General features: G+C 42.7%; 1 protein-coding gene across 1 annotated transcript; it reads right to left on the minus strand.

Annotated features, from left to right (window-relative positions):
• Positions 1–5,675: 5,675 nt before the first annotated feature.
• Positions 5,676–11,832, minus strand: c5h2orf69 (chromosome 5 C2orf69 homolog). Its single transcript, XM_073046901.1, has 2 exons — positions 11,370–11,832; positions 5,676–8,033 (listed from the first exon to the last, which is right to left on the minus strand). Exons 1-2 carry the CDS (start codon positions 11,754–11,756, stop codon positions 7,191–7,193), a joined length of 1,230 nt encoding a protein of 409 aa, XP_072903002.1. The 5' UTR covers positions 11,757–11,832; the 3' UTR covers positions 5,676–7,190.
• Positions 11,833–17,083: the final 5,251 nt, after the last annotated feature.

Consider the following 17,083-nt stretch of genomic DNA (forward strand, 5'->3'; position numbering starts at 1 on the left):
ATAGGAAGACTCGCCCTGTGCCTTCTTCTCATGCATGTTCAACTCTACATAGCACCATTGTGGAGTAGGAGACAGGCAACTTCTTTCCAGCAAATGGGACTTGGACAAATAGAGACATTGACTGATGGGAAATGAGCCATTCCTGATCTGGTCTGACCACCAGAACCTCATATCCATTCAGCAGTCCTTCCAACTCACCCCACATCAGGCTTGCTTGGCCCTCTTCGAGCAATCCAGCTTCGCCATCTCCTACCAATTTGGCTCCAAGAATGCTAAGGCAGACACCCTGTCATGGCAGCTGAAGTGGAGATTGAACCTCACCCTAAACATTTCAGGATCAGATCTGTCAAGGCCCTACAGTACAAGCTTGGTCTGGTTGACACACATGACAACCACATATATGTGCCGTCAGTCAGGCACACAGAGATACTCAAATGGGCCCACTTCCCACCCCTCTCTGGCCATCCAGGTGCACAACGGACTCTGGTTTTTCTGCGATGCTGGTTGTGGTGGCCTATCATGATCTCAGGTGTATGTCAGTTCATCACTGTGTGCCTTCAATGTGCCCAGTCAAATTTCTTCAACCATCAAAGTCTGTGGTCCTACATTAGCATGGACTTCATCATGGGTTTGCCACTTCATGTTTGGGCCATGATGATCGTGACAGCGGTGGACAGGGTCTCCAAGGCACTGGAAGCTTCCATCAGCCGCTGACTCGGTGGACCTGGTTTTCCACATGTAGTTTGCCTCCACAGTTTCCCTCAGGACACTGTGTCAGATCAGGGCTCACAATTCATCTCGCACTTCTGGTGAGCCTTTTGCTCCCTCTTCTGCACCTCAGTGAGTTTGTTTTGTGGCTATCATCCACAGACCAACGATCAATCAGAAAGAGACAGTCAGCAGGTGGAGACGTTTTTGTGATGCTACACTACCTCTAACCCTTCCACAAAAAAGATGTATCTCGGTCAAACTGTCCCACAGTCTCCACTGCCATGGGTATGTCACTCTTTTTTTAGTGCTTCATGGCTACCAACCCCTGTAGTCCCCCATGGAGGAGCCAATAGTGGAGGTCCTGTCTGCCAGGGCCCTAGTTTGCTAATGCTGGAATGCTTGGAAGAGGGCACAGAGGGCTAACTTAGCTGCCAGCTGCTGCTAATTGGTGTTGGTGCCCAGCCAGATTATTCCAGCCTAGGGACCGTGTCTTGATTGTCCACCCAAGATCTGCCCTTGAGCACCGACTCCTGTAAGTTCTTGCCCCATTTCATTGGTCCCTTTAAGATTACCCACTGTCCATCAGGATCACACCTATCTTCCACACGCCGTCTTAAGTCTGCGGCCACAAACTCAATCCACATGAGCCTGAATCTCAGGAACCTAGGATGATGGAAGGTAGTCCAGCATATGTGGTTCATTAGTTGATGAATTCATGTTGCTGTGGTCAGGGTGTTGAGTACCTGGTCAACTGGGAAGGGCACGGCCTGGAGGAGAGGTCTGGTTTCAACCTGGATGCATTGCTCAACAAGGAGTTCCACTGAAGCCATTTGGATTGTCCTTGGCTGTCAGATGTCAGCTGTGGGGGGGGGGGCTCCTGTCAGGCCAGTGCTGTTAGGCACCTCTCAGTCTCCACCCACTTAACAGGAGTCACCTGCCACCCATTTCCATCTCATCACCTGCAGCCGATTTAAACCAACCTCTCAGTCAGTCTTTTGTTCAACTAATGAACAAGCCAGCTTCAATCAATTGCTCCTAGCCTTCAGTTACCTTGTTGACTTGTTATTTCAAAGTTTATTTGTAAAATATAATTTCCTGTTAACATAGTCTCTGCTGCTCTGCTTTCTGCTCCAGCCTCCTTTACAATTCCTGACAGAACTAGTGTGGTCTTGGGGAAACACTAGTTTATATTAATCACTCGATTATCTTTCTCTTTCCATTGTACATATTTTATTGTATTTTTATTTGAGTGATATATTTAAGCGAGTGGTTTTCAGACTACACTGTGAGGGGAATGTCAGTGCAGTTCACTATTATGATGAGGTTCAGAAGAGTAATTCCATATGTTCCATCTACTGTGTCCAATGTCACCTACCTCGCCTACCCGTCCACCCCTAACCTGGTAACCAAAGCACTAATAAAATGCCAGGCTTTTCTGCTTCATTGGTGCACAGGTGAATGCAGTATATTTCTGCTGCCCTCTGTGGCAGAATAGACCAACCTCAAAACCCCTTACCAGTGCGGCTCCAAATGGACAGCAATAAGAAGCCAAGAACAAATAAAATGATAATATCACAAAAATTCAAGACACTGGCAGGCAATTCAAATGGAGTTTTGCTGTTTAAAAATGCCACTCTATGCCACTGTGAACAGATGCCCTAATTTTGTGGATTCTGTGGATGCCAGGCTGGTTTTGACAAGGCTGCTGTTGGATCTTAATGCAGTGACGCAGTGACATCTCCAGTGGATTTCCTATGGCACTTACTCAAGTTGAAAATATGTGTTGAAATGTTTTCTTCAGTGTGGTTCTCTACACAATCTATAATCTAGTAGGTCTTCATCTGCCATTACAGCAGTGGCAGGAAACAGATAAGATGATAATACATTTAGAACCTACTGCGGAAGTTTCTTCCGGCTGCTCTGCTTTCAGGTTGATGAGTTAAGTGACCACTGTGTTGTACGTGTAGGCAGGTGATAGAATCCAAGGGGAGTTGCCGAGAATGTGTGGAGGATAAAATGGGATTAATGTAAGAATAGTGGGTGGTTGATGGTCAAAGTGGACTGGATGAGCTAAAGGCCCTGTTTTATTTCTATATGTCCCAAAGACTATATAACTTCATTCATACAGAGCTGAATGAGATGGTGCTTGACTTCTGACAGGTACCTTATTCTTGATCCTTTCTAATAATTAAAGCTCACATGACAGATGAGTGAAAGAAATTAGTCAAACAGCCTTGGAAGACAAGGAGAAAGAGCAGAAGTCACACAGCCCACCTCCACTGAATCAGTGAAAATTGCAATAATATTCCCTTCAATTGTCACATGGTTTCCATTCTGGTCACAGTATTTGCTTTTTCTTGCATAGAGCAATTGGATTTACTTTTTGTCTCATTTCCTACATACTCATTTTAACTTTCATCTTAATTTACCCAGCAAAGGAATTTGAAACAGTAACAGTATACTATGTACTCAAATCACATTGAAAGCAAAGCCTCGAACTAAATAGAATCTATTCTCCACTGCCTTGAGGGAAAAAATGTTTTAATAAAGATGGAAGGACAAAGTTGAAATGTGTAAGTTTTAGACTAAAGTGCTTAAAATAAATCCCAGAATTTACATAATTATAGCTGACAATAATCTTTGCTGTTGATCCCAGCAATGCTCCTATAACTGTGGACAATTAACTCAATAGCCTGCAAATAACCATTGTCCAGGCAATCAGGATTCTCCCTTTACCACTACCTTCCTCAAATCCCAGACGGAATCCTGGTTACAGAGATTTCAAACTTAGTTTGGGTTCTCAACCAGATAATTTCTGCCATTTCTACAGCGATGGCTGTGAAGGCTAGGAGCACCATGGAAATTGCAGCTCCTGGCAACCCTTCCTTGTGAGCAGAAGCAGAGATTACACTCCACAAGGTTACTCCTGGAAATCAAAACAAACTTGATCGGGTTTTTTGAGGCTTGACTTAAAAAAGCTATGTAAATTTACGGGAGGCATATGTAATGCCCTAGTTCATATTTTTTACTGTTACGCTGTTTTGTATTTCATTTTGTGCTGTTCCATGGAACCAGTGTTTCACATGGATAAGGTAGTAGATCACAAACACAAGAAATTCTGCAGATGCTGGAAATCTAAAGCAACACACACAAAATGCAGGATGAACTCAGCAGATTGGGTAGATGGCCAGTGTTTCTTTCCCATGTTAAAGATATTCCCATATAAACACTAGAAAGCATATGTGTATTTTGATGGGAAATAGGCTTTAAGGGGATCTGAAAGGTAAATTTTCCACTCAAAGTGTAGTTGGTATCTGGTCTGAGCCACCAGAGGAAGTGGTGGAAGTAGGATCTCCATTTGAGGTGCATAAAGCCAAGCAGCACCTGAATGAGCAAGGCATAAAGTGATATGGAATTGATGCAGGGAAAAAAGTTTAATATAGATCGACATGGTGGTTAGTGTGGATGCACTTTGGTTAAATACAGAAATTCAGGGGAAGGATTGCAAGTCATCTCCAGTTTGTGCATTATGTGAGAGCTGTATAGCAGATACAGAGATCATTGGCTTTTGTGACACCCCACAACTGTATCATCAACATCTAATTTCCTGGTTCCTCAATGAAAATATCTCTTCCTTGGACACTGAACAAAAGTTAAAGGTACTCCACCCCCACCTTTGAGGATCTTCAGAATTTCAGGAAAAGTCGTGGGTGTGTGGATGAGGTTGGAGAAGTACTGTTAAGTGTGCAAGAGAAATCATTGGGGTAATTATGAACCAAGCAGTCAAAGGTCCCTGTAGCATTTCCAAGGTCCAGGATGACTCACTTCCACGCTGCATTTGTGTGCTCTGAGGTCACTGGGTAATATGGGAACTGAAGACTCTTTTATAGATGGGGCATGTGGTGGTTAATAAGGTACTTTGAGGTGGATGGTCCCGAGATCGAGACTGAACCGAGTCCCAACTTGAGCAGCAGCAGTATCTGCACGGTAGAAAAGTCCTGGCAATCTACTTCCATAACTTGCCACAAAAACACTATGGACAACTGTAATATCCTTAGGATCACCATGCACTCAACAACAGGGAGGGTAGTAGACGGGTAATTTATAATATGGTCTGCTTCTTCTGCTCATAAAGGGCTTCTGTGTGCTCTCAATACATGAAACCAATATCCTCAACTTTATCCCAAATGCGCCTCCTCCCTCAGAAATGGTCATGGACTAGAGATTCCCAGGAGCTGGTACAATTTCTTTAGAGAAGTCCTTGACCACATCCTTGAACCTTTTCATCTGCCTACATGGTATTCCCTTCCCCCACCAGGGCTCATAGCAGTATCTGTTTTGGAATCTGGACTCAGGCATAGGTGGCCACAGCAACTTCCTGCTGCAACATTGAAGTGCTTTTTGAGAATCATGCTATCTGGCAATATTAAGTTAATTACTAGATCGCTGGCTCTTGGCAATCACTCTGCTCCGTTGAAATTAACGTCCTGCTGGATCAAGCCTAGCACAGATACATGCAAATTAATGGTTTATCATATTTGGGAATTGTTGCTTCTTCAGAACGAGCATTGGGGAAGTGCCGGAAGAAAAGGTGCAAGCAGCTAACCGGAACTCTAGGATTTCCACTTCTGCATAGAAATTCTCATGCGGCAAATGGTTTTGTGAGGAAGTAACAAAATTGATCTAGGACATGTTCCAGGGTAATGATTTCAGCTGGAATAGGTTATGACACTCAGATGGCAGAATCTTTCTGTGTATGTGCCGTAAAGTGAGTAGCAAATAATTAGTCTCAGTGCTGAGTATATCCTTAGCACAACATAGCATCATTGCCAGAAACACGATAATGATCACTGGGATATCCATGAGAGGGTTTTTCCATTTTACTTATTTCAATCACATATTAGGTCGCATAATTGATGGAATTGTTTGGTTAGTGTTGAATAGTTTTCAAAATTAACTGAAACTTCCCATTTCAAAATCACTGTATTTTACGATTCATTTTACATATGAAAGCATTTTGTGCAATCAATTCCAGACCAACGAAATACCAAAGCAACAAAGCTACGTTTATTCACTAATGTTATGCTAACCAAATGTTCATAACAGAAGTATTACACACTCTATAATGATGCACTATGGCCTAGAGCTGACAAGTGACTCATTTCTATCAGTAGGTAGCATGATTAAAACCAACTATTTAAAACGGGGTCACTTTATACAGTACTATCAAATGTTACTTAACCACTAACCGTCCTCCATCATAGCATACTTTCCTGAAAGCTTTATTTTAATGAATTCCCTAGTCTGCCTTTAATTGGAAGGGGTCATCCATGGATTGTTAGAATTAAACACACTTTTATAAGTTTCTGTATCTGAATTTAGAATGCATGGTATCAATTGAGCTATCCCAGTTCTAAAGTATAAGGGAAACTATTAATAGTCGATTATTGATTCTCAAGTGATCACTGCACATGAAGCAGAGGTCAGCGTGGTGACAAGATCAAGCAAGAACTCTAGAAATTTATCTAGGTTGCCCTACCCCAAGAGCTTAGCCTGAAGAAGCCACATCAAGGCTGCTGCAAGTCACTATCATCGTTGCTCTCAATGAGCCTAAAGTGGGGCCTTTGAGCGATCCAGGAAGCTGATTGTGTTCCAAACACCAGCTGGAATGAGGACTTACAGTAACTGCTGGAAGGTTTGACATCACTGTCAAGTATTATTAACTGATTGTTGCATCTTCTTTCATCTGTCCTCATGTGGAGTGAATTTGTATTTTAGCACATGCCATGCATTTCCAGATTTCAATCGGATTATTTTGTTTTCACATATATCTGTCATGGCCATTTACATCCTCTGTGATTACAAAGCATATTATCTTTTAGATCTTAGAAGCTGCATGCAAGAGTGTACCAAACCAAATGTTGGCCCCTTTAAAGGCAAGTTTCAATGGAAATCACTCTGAGATGGTCAAAATGTTAATTGCCATCACTTCAACTTCCTTTGCCAAATATCAGATCTGCTTCCAATATAGACTGTAGTCATCTGTGAGTGTGGTAACTAGGTTATATAGCACAGATTCACTTAACACAAACATTCTTCTTTGCTTGTGGGTGGAACTAATGAAATGAGACAAATTTCAGATGTCTCTCATGACTGGAAATTCAGCAGTCTTTATACTGGATTAGAAGACAGCAAAATATTTAATCTGATCAAGTCCACAAAATGTAAGCAAATGGAATGCTAAATTAAGGCAACTCAAACAGTACCTGCAACAATAGTTTAATGTACGAAAACAGAGATTAGACTCAATTAGAACTTGTGGTGGAAATATCACATATAATTACTTAGTCCACAAACTATTAAATATGTTTCTCAGGAGTACCAGTTTCATACATAAGCAGCTTTTCTGACTCAGCTTTACTGAGAACAAATGAGACCAAGAATGAGTGATTTTTCTGTCACAATCGATCACAAGTACATTAGAATGCTTGAAGAACCCTAAAGTGATTGTCCAGAGAAGGGCTTTCATTTTCAAAATGAAGTTGGTTTGTCACTTTAGCACCATACTCCCCCAAGAGCCGGATGAACTTCTTATGCTCTTTTCCAATCCAAGCCCTCATACTATCCTGTACTTGGTAAGGTGTAACATGTGCAAACACAGGAATACCTGTTTTGGCAAATCTTTTCAGGATTTCTGGATCAGTGACCCAGGTATTGCTTCCCCCAGCATGACCACCATCCAACCAATACATTCCTTTAATGTTACTGATGAAGGCAGCCAGTTCTTCATCTTTTTGTGCTTCATTCAACGCATACAGCAGCTGGTTCAACACCACACAACCTTTGCTGAAACCAATCAATATAAATTTCAATGAAGGGTCAGTGCATTTCAAGTCTTCAACCTCTGTGTAATTTCCAGAAAGACTTGGAGTACTCAGATCATTCTTGGTGGAAAAACCACTTGAAGTTTTAGAGAGATCACTGCAGCCTTCACCATGCTCGACTGCAAATGAACCACAAGACCTTTCACTTGGACTTGTCTGTGAATGTAAAAGAGTGCGCTCTTGCTTGAAGCCATTCATTAACAATGAATATAAGTGTTTGAAAGCTCCACTGTCAAAGCTATGCTCAGGCACACCAAATAGATTGCTTTGCACAAAGTTGTCATAGCAATTGAACTTGTGTAGATGAATCCGGGAAGCTTTAATGATCCAGATGTGGCTGCGAGGAAATCGACGGAACAGTAAAACAGCGACTTCTTCTAGGCTCCACCGCTGCCAGCGGAGGTTTTCTGAATGGCGTGTCATCAGCTCATGATAGTTCTGCAAAGAAAATGCAAATACAGAAAACAATTCAGACTAGACATTTTGAAATACTACTGCCTGTTGTCAGCATGGAAATAATCATCCCCAGAATACAAATGTGGAGAAATATTTGTTGCACTGTTATTAAACTCTGATGTACACACTGTTGAAAAACTGAATCACTGGCACCAACACTAATGCAGATTCACTCCAGTTTCAACAAGAAATTTGTTTTTTATTGTTTCAATACATTTAAACAATTCATAAACTTCAAAAGCTTATTGCTTGGTATTCAAAGCTCAAAGTAAATTTATTATTAAAGTGCATATATGTAACCATATACAAACCTGGGGTTCATTTTCTTGCAAGCATATTCAATAAATCTATAATAGAATCATTGAAAAATTGCACCAACTTGGGCATTCAACCAGTGTACAAAAGACAACAAAATGAGCAAATACAAAATAAAAAAAAGAAACAACAAATAAATAAATAGTGAGAACATGAATGAAGAGTCCTTGAAAGTGAGTCCTTAGGTTGTGGGAAAACCTTCTTCCTGATGGCAGAAGAAGAGTGCGCATCCTGGGTGGTGGGGTCCCCGATGATGGATGCTGCTTTCCTGTGACATTGCTTTACCTAGACATGCTCAATAGTGCGGAGAGCTTTATTTGTGATGGACTGGTCCATATCCACTACTTTTTGTAGGATTTTCCACTCAAGGGCATTGACGTTTCCATACCAGGCTGTGGTGCAGCCAGTCAATATACTCTCCACTACACATCTTTAAAAGTTATTCAAAGTTTTAGATGTCATGCTGAATCTTGCCAAACTCCTTAGGAAGTAGAGGCACTGCTTTCTTCGTAATTGCACTTACGTGCTGGGCCCAGGACAGGTCCTCCAAAATAGTAACACCTAGGAATTTAAAGTTGCTGACCCTCTCCACGTCTGATCTTCTGATGAGGACTGGAACCTCTGGTATCCTCTTCCTCAGGTCAATAATCAGTTCCGAGGTCTTGCTGACATTGAGTAAGAGGCTGTGCACTACTCAGCCAGATTTTCACTCTCCTTCCTATATGCTGATTTGTCAACAGCAATCTTGAATATAGCACTGTAGCAATGCATAGCCACATGGACGTACATGTAAAGTGAGTAGAACAGGGAGCTAAGCACACAGCCTTGTGGTCCACCTGTGGTGATGGGAGAACTGACCTGAGGTCTGCAAGTGAGGAAATTGAGGATCCAATTGCACAAGGAGGTATTGAGGCCAAGGTCTTGTACCTTATTGATTAGTTTTGAGGAGATGATGGTATTGATTGCTGAACTGTAGTCGATAAAGAGCATCCTAATGTATGCATCTTTGCTGTCTAGAAGTTCCAGGGTTGAGTGAAGAGCCAATGACATGGCATTTGTTGAGGACCTGTTGCACCAGTAGGCACATTAGAACACATCCAAGTTGCTTCTCAGGCAGTTGATGATGTGTTTTATCACCAACCTCTCAATACTCTTCATCATTGTGGATGTAAGTGCTACTGGACAATTGTCATTGAGGCAGGTTACCATGTTCTTCTCAGGCACTGTGTATAACTGAAGCATGCTTGAAGTAGGTGGGTATCTCAAACTGGTGAAGTGAGACGTTAAAAATCTCAGTGAACACTCCAGCCAGTTGATCAGCACAGGTTTTTAATACTTGGCCAGGTACGCCATCTGAGCTGGATGCTTTTCCTGGGTTCACCCTCCTGAAGCCTGCTGTCACATCGGATTCAGACTCTAAAATCACAGGATCATCAGGGACTGTGGGAGTTTTTGATGGTTCCTCCATGTTTTGATGGTCAAAGTGAGCATAGAAGGCATTGAGCTCATCTGGAAGTGAAGCGTTGTTGCCTATGTCGCTTGATTTCCCTTTATAAGAAGTGATAGTATTCAAGCCCTGTCACAACTGTCAAGCATCCTTCATTGATTTAAGTTTAGTCTGGAATCGCCACCGCCCATGAGATGGTTTTCCAGAGATCATACTTATAACTCTTGTAACTTTTGTCACCAGGGTTGAATGCCTCTGACCTGGCCTCAGCTGATTGTGGATTTCATGGTTCATCCAGGGCTTCTGAGTGATTTTGTAGGGACACACTCATCTACAACTGTTTTTTGTAAAATCCGTGGCCACCATGGCGTATTCATTCAGATCCAAAGATGAGTCCTTGAACACAGCCCAGTCTACCGACTCCAAACACTCCCAAAGCCTCCTCTGCCTCCTGTGACTACCTTTTCATTGTTGTAATCTCCGGAGCTTTGCTCTTTAGCTGTTGCCTGTATGCAGGCAGGAGAAGGACAGCCAAGTGATCTGATTTACTAAAATGTGGTCTGGGCATTAGGCATTACTTATCCCAGTACATTCCTTATCCAGGCAGAATTTGTGGAGAGAGAAAAAGAGTTGATGTTTCAGATCAAACACATTTCATCAGAGCTATTCTTAAAGAAACTCTTTCTGTTTCCATGGCTACAGTCGTTGAGTTATACACGGAAACCGGCCCTTCATCTCAACTTGTCCAGGCTGTGCACCCTGCGTCACAGAGCTAGTCCCATTTACCTGCATTTGCTTCACATCCCTCCAAACAGTTCCAATCCATGAACCTGTCCAAACGTCTTTACAATATTTCCTCTGGAAGCTCTGTCAACATACACATCATCCTCTGTCTGGCCTTTTCAGCCACACACAAAATGCTGGAGGAACTCAGCAAGTCAGGAGGGAGCATCTATGGAGGGGAATAAACAGTTGATATTTCAGGCTAAGACCCTTCATCAGGCCTCCTTTATGTGCTTCATCTTGTGGATTTGATTACCAAACAGGAATCTGTATAGCTTTGTTTATAATAACCAAATTACCAATCAACTCAGGTATTCTTAAATGTTCATATTTTCCCATAAAAAAATTACCATTCCCAAATCACATAACTTACAGCGTTATGGCTAATATTTTGTACAGTTTGGGATAGCAGGTCATTGTGACCTCATTCATCTTGGTATTGACATTCTGAAGAATGGATATTGTGCTAATATTGTTGATATTTGAACTGCTTTAACTACTGCAATAACTGGGAGGCTGCAGCCAGCTCCAGCAGCACACGAAACACGGTCGAATCTAACAGACAGGGGTGAGGCGGCCGACATCCACTCCCGCGGCCCAGAACGAGCAGGGGTCCCGAGGCTGGGATGGGTGTGTGTCGGACACCCACGACCTCAATGCGGCGACGCTCCAAGCCCCTATACTGCGGCCCCGGGGTGCCTCCCCCATTGTGCCTTCGCTGTCTCCCTCTCCCGACCCCCAGGCTCCGCATTTCGAAAACTGCGGGGAAGTACCTGCACGTCCCCGGGGAAGTACACCACATGCTGCCCGCTCCGGGGGCCGTCGCCTACACCCAGCACCAGGTCGTTCTTCTTGCTCGGCCCCCAACCTGTCACGCCGCTCAGGCGCAGCACCTCGATCCCGGGCACCTTCCAAATCCGAGCGGCCTCCGCCGCCCAGCCGGGCCCACTCATGACGACCGGGCCCCGGCCGCTGGATCCTAGCGCTCGGAGGCGCCGACTCCCAGCTTCCGACTGCGGGCGGCAGAGAGCAAGGAGAGGTCGCTGGGTCCTAGTGCCCGTCCAGCAGAAAACTAGGAAACAGAATCCGAACTTCCAAGTGAAAGTCAGGGAAAAGCTGCGAAGTGTTCGTGTCATTGCGCTTCTCTGTTTTTTTCTCATATTTTACATTTTACACGAGAAAGGAAGCAGACCCAGTGCACCCGGAATTATACAAGTTTATTGATTAGTCCGTAACTTTGTTTACGCAAACATCCCACCCTGCAAAAACTAATTTCAGGGAGATAGCACACCACCCACGCCCGGTCGACCTCCAAGGGTGTATGTATACAGGACATTTGATTATGAAATAACACAACAATTTATTTGATCGCATATTGAAACTATTTACACACATACATGTATATTCCTTGTTGAGTATTTTGTTGGCAGTCTCAATGCTAATAGCTAAATGCTAATGCAAATAGCTTTTCTATTTCTCTTGCACTCTTTCCTTGTACTGTGATGTGGCTTGCTTGGCAGATTTGAGCATTTTGCCAGAAGTCTCAACCTCACAGCAGTCTGTGTCAATGAATTTGTTAATTTTGCAAGATATCAGATTCAGAAGTGTTTTGTGAGACAGCTGACTTCTGAATTCTGTCTAAATGTGACGCACCGTGCTGAATGCCCTTTCTACATCACAATTAGAATTTGGCAGCAGCAAAAGCAGCTTCATCAACCGGCAGAGCTCTTTGAATCTCAACCGCCCGTGCTCACAGATTTTACTTTGGAACACTCTGCCATGGCGCTGCAGGCCACTAATCTGAACTGATGGACAATGAAAGAGCAAGGGAGGTCGACTGTAGAGGTGGCCTACAGAGAAAACTGATAGGTCTACGTAGCACAAAAAGAGACCAATCAGAATTCATTCATATTTTCTCTCTCTCTCTCTCTCTCTCTCTCTCTCTCTCTCTCTCTCTCTCTCTCTCTCTCTCTCTCTCTCTCTCTCTCTCTCTCCCTCTCCCTCTCTCTCTCTCTCTCTCTCTCTCTCTCTCTCCCTCCCTCTCCCTCTCCCTCTCCCTCTCTCCCTATCCCTCCCTCCTTCCCCCTCCCTCCCACTTGCTCTCAAAAAAATTGATTTCTAGGATATTGTATATAATTTGTGGGCATCAGTGAGCCGCTATCAATATGCAGGAGAGCCCCAGAACTTCAGGGAAAGGTGGGATGTCTGGTTTACAGATTAAAATGTAAAACTGTGCAGAATTAAACAATAAAACTGCAGATGCTGAAACCTAAATTAAAGCAGGAATGACGAGAAAAGCTCGACCAGTCAAGCAGCATCTGTGGAAAGACAAAGTAGCTAACGTTTCGAGTCACGGACGCTTTTGAGAAAACCATAAGTGTTAGCAAGGAAAGCTGGGAAGATGAAATGAAAAGGACAATGCTGTGTGCCAAAAGGGGCTGGTCATGCAGAGAAAGAACAGATCAGTTACAAAAACACAGCAAATGACTAAAACAGGATCATTACCTAATTGTTGACTGAAACCATTTTCAAACTTTAACCATTAATATTTGTAAGAATGCATTAATTTCCACACTAACATGAACTTTATCATTTTAGGGCTTTACTAGAGCATTATAAATCATTGGGAGCAAATACTGATTCAAGTTCAAAATGCTACATCCAGAGATATGATCAGTACCTTTTTCTAATATTTAACCCTAAATAGACACTAATTAGATAGCATTTTGATGTAAAATTAAGTTTCCGTGTTGTATTGCTCTGTCTCTTCTGTGCAGATCTCTTCAATTCAGGATCTAAACTTTATCTTGCATTTCAGTTCTTAATATGTTACAACATATTGAGTTTTAAGGTGCTTGGAAGTACATACAGAGGAGATGTTGGGTAAGTTTTTTGCATAGAGTGGTGAGTGCGTGGAATGGACTGCTGGCAACAGTGGTGGAGGCAATTACGATAGGGTCTCTTAAGAGACTCCTGGACAGGTACATGGAGCTCAGAAAAATATAGGTAACCCTAGGTAATTTCTAAGGTAAGGACATGTTCGGCACAGCTTTGTGGGCCAAAAGGGCCTGTATTGTGCTGTAGGTTTTCTAGGTTTCTATGTAACTACAGTGAAAATTATGTTACAAATGAATAGTTTCATTTTATTTAACAGTAGAATGCTGGAGTCAAACTAAGTATTATCTAAAAATAATTTTAGGTACTTGTGACTACACAAATTGAGGAATCTTTTCTTATAAATAATTGCACTCAAAACAAGACGTAACATTCTGAGATTAATTAAGTAATGTGATTGGATACAGACAGTTCCTGGGTTATGACATCTAGTCATAACCTAAACCATTTGAAAGTCTGACCATGAAGTAAGTGGGAGAGTATCACAGAGCCACGACAGGAGAGTGAACAGACATGGGAAGGGTGGCTGGTGGCCAGCCTCTCTGGCTCAGTGAATCAGCACTCATAGCGGTGCTCAGTTTAAACCAGTCTCCAACAGTTTCAGCTCACAGGGTGGAGAAGTGGGGTAAGGAGGAAGCAAGCACACGTGGAAAGGCCTCATTTCCAGCTGGCAAGTGACGATTGCAGCCCACAGCATCTGGTAACTCCATCCCGAACCACCCTTCCGGTCTTCCAAAAGCTCGTTCATGTGTATGGGATATCCAAAAGTCAGATGTTTGTAAACCAGAGAGGACCTATAATGTAGAAGGAAACTGTTCCAGGAAAAAATGCAAAACGTTACTGTCAGCAGAAAATCTGCAGATGCTGGAAACCGAGCAACACACACAAGCTGCTGGAGGAACTCAGCAGGCCAGGCAGCGTCTATGGAAAAAAGTACAGATGACATTTCATAATTTGTAAGTAGATAATTGTTTCTGAAGTATATTGTTAAATCAATGAAAATCAATAAACTCCCTTTATATTTTGTTTCTTTAAACAACGTAAAATCCCTCAACAGCAAAGAACATTTGCGTAACATGCAAAAAATCTACATGTATGCCTAATAACTTCATTATAGCGGATAAAAAATCTTGTTCATCTGTGACGTATTAATAAAGTCTTACATATACTACTTTCCTGGTGTTGATTTTTGTGGCTGCATTTAGAGACTACCTTTGCAAATTTGTCATGGTGTAATGAGATCTTTTTGCTGGTGGGAGGGGCTAAATGACATGTACAAGCAATGGTAACAATAGCACAAACATTTTACAAGACAAGCTGCAGCTTGCAGGCATTGGAAGGTTGAAATACCAGATTTTGTGTTGGAAACATTGGCAATTTCATATGCAATTATGTAGCTGATGGCAACCATGCCAAGCACAAGGACGGAAATCCTCAAGTTGTTTGTTGTTAGTTTACTGCAGGAATAGAGTTGTGCCAGAACCCCACCATCTACTGAGGAGAATCCACCTTTCACAGCATTGTACCCTGTTCAGGGACCGCTTCCCCTTTGAGCTTGTAGGTGATGTGGCTCTAAGGGACCAACTTGTTTAAGTTTAATTTTTAAAAATAGATTCTTGTTAGATGGTTTAATAGTTTTGAGAGTTGGTGACTAATTCTATGCAATTCAGAAACATGCAAATCTTTGTCAATTTTTAACAGTTGGCTAAACAAGAGGGTAGTGTGTACCTTATCCAGCAGACAGAGTTTTTTTTTTAACTATTTTTTTCTTGGTCAGGGCATATTGTGGCCCCTTTCAATTGTTGATTTTATCGTGCAGGTGTCCTTGATGAATAGAGCTTTATAGCTACTTCAGTGATCCATGACTGGACGTAGATTTGAAATAAGCACTTTGCATTTATTCACAGGCTGTCAAGGCCATGGTTTATTCTGTATCCCCGACCATGTTACGTAATATGGTGGAAAGCAGATCTGTAGCCGGATCATTGCACCTCCCGGAAACTCCGTTTGTGTTGCTGAATTTATTACTCTTAATGCAGTGGTAACAACACAAAATCTGAATGAGAGTATCTTCAGGCAAAGGACATTAACAAATCCAATAATTTGACCAGCAAGGCAAGACCAAGGCAGTCATTCACCCTCATTGCGGTTTTCTCACTACCTGACATAGATTGGCAGTGATGACCTCAGAGATCGCCAGTGGTTGCACTCCATTGAAGTTCCCCTCCCAGGGCATGTGCTTCATGTGCACCTTGCGATTTCGCACAAGTAACTGTGTACTATTGATTGGCGGAGAGAGTGCAGTAAATAGTAACCAAACAGAGTTTTCTCTGCCTTTGGCCCAATGCCATGAGTTCACGTGGTCCAGTGCCAATGGTAAGGATTTCCATCCTCCCATTACCGCAATATAACCTCTGGTGGACATGATAGTTTTGACGCCTGCTAATCCATTGGGGGGATGTTAAAGAGGGACAAAGTGTCATGGTTCTGGAGACATCCAAAGATCAGGCAGAAAAGGAAGAGTGGGCTTCCTTCCCTTAAAAAAAACAGCTGAAGTTGCATGACAATCCAATAATTATTAGTAACCATGCTTCTTAAAAATAATTTTTATTTATATTCTCACAACATTAGGCCTGAATTCACGCTTCCAAGATCGTTGGTCAAGTACCTAACCATTGTATCCTGTACCCACATTCCAAGTGTCAGGAGATTGGATAGAAGCCATGGTGATCTTGATATTTGAAGTGGAAATGGAAATAAAAAACAACGATATTTTAAAGTAGGTTCTTTGTACATTTTTTGTGACTATAGTATTAAATTAAAAACAACAAATGCTGCAGCTACTCACCTGCTCAGGTACATCCTGTTTTGGGTCGATGTCCTTTCGTAAGTGCTGATGAAACTAGAAGCAAACCCGGGACACGACAGGGTTCCATTCCTGAGAAATGTCCATAATGTGAGATATATGTAAGTTGAAAAGAACAAAAGCAGTGGGAAAGGATCGCAGAAAGAGGTATAACGGGGAGAGCGAGCAGGTGTGGGAGAAGCTGGCGCGCTGACCCGCTGAGTGAGTCTGCTCAGCGCTTCCTCCTCGGCCGCGACTCAGTGCTGAGGTGGCCAGAGAAATGCACCGGTACGATCCGCAACCCCATAGCCACTGGCAAGTCCATCCCGCCGATCTCCCAAACGCTTGCTCAGATGTACAAATGGTTGTGCTCAAGTCAGGCGTTCAGCACCTGGGAAGGTCCTCTAAGATACTGTTTCTATCTCTGTGGAGGCCTCCAAAATGACCTGCTAAGTATTATCAGTACTTTATGCTTTTGTTTCAGACTTCCTGTATTTGCAGTATTTTGTAGAATCGTTAACACATGGACGGAGGGAATACAGCCTCTGAACACAGACTGGCTTTGCAATTCAGCCTTGTCAGTTCCACTCCCTGGTTCTGTCTCTATAGCCCCGGATTTGATTTCTTTTCCCATCTTTCTACCTGCATTCTTGTAAGCAACAACTGAATCTGCTTCCATCACCCTTCCGAGGTGTATTTCTGACCACACGGAGATGACTTTCCTCGAAGTTGCCACTGGCTCTTTTC

This window comes from Hemitrygon akajei, chromosome 5 (genome assembly GCF_048418815.1).
Source record: "Hemitrygon akajei chromosome 5, sHemAka1.3, whole genome shotgun sequence".
NCBI classification, from domain to species: Eukaryota; Metazoa; Chordata; class Chondrichthyes; order Myliobatiformes; family Dasyatidae; genus Hemitrygon; species Hemitrygon akajei.

Coding starts and splice junctions, on each gene's coding strand:
- c5h2orf69 (XM_073046901.1), bottom strand. CDS start 11,756: ATGAGAAAAAAACAGAGAAGCGCAATGACACGAACACTTCGCAGCTTT. Junction 8,034..11,369: donor ACTTCCCCGGGGACGTGCAG/GTACTTCCCCGC, acceptor TTTTCTTTGCAG/AACTATCATGAGCTGATGAC.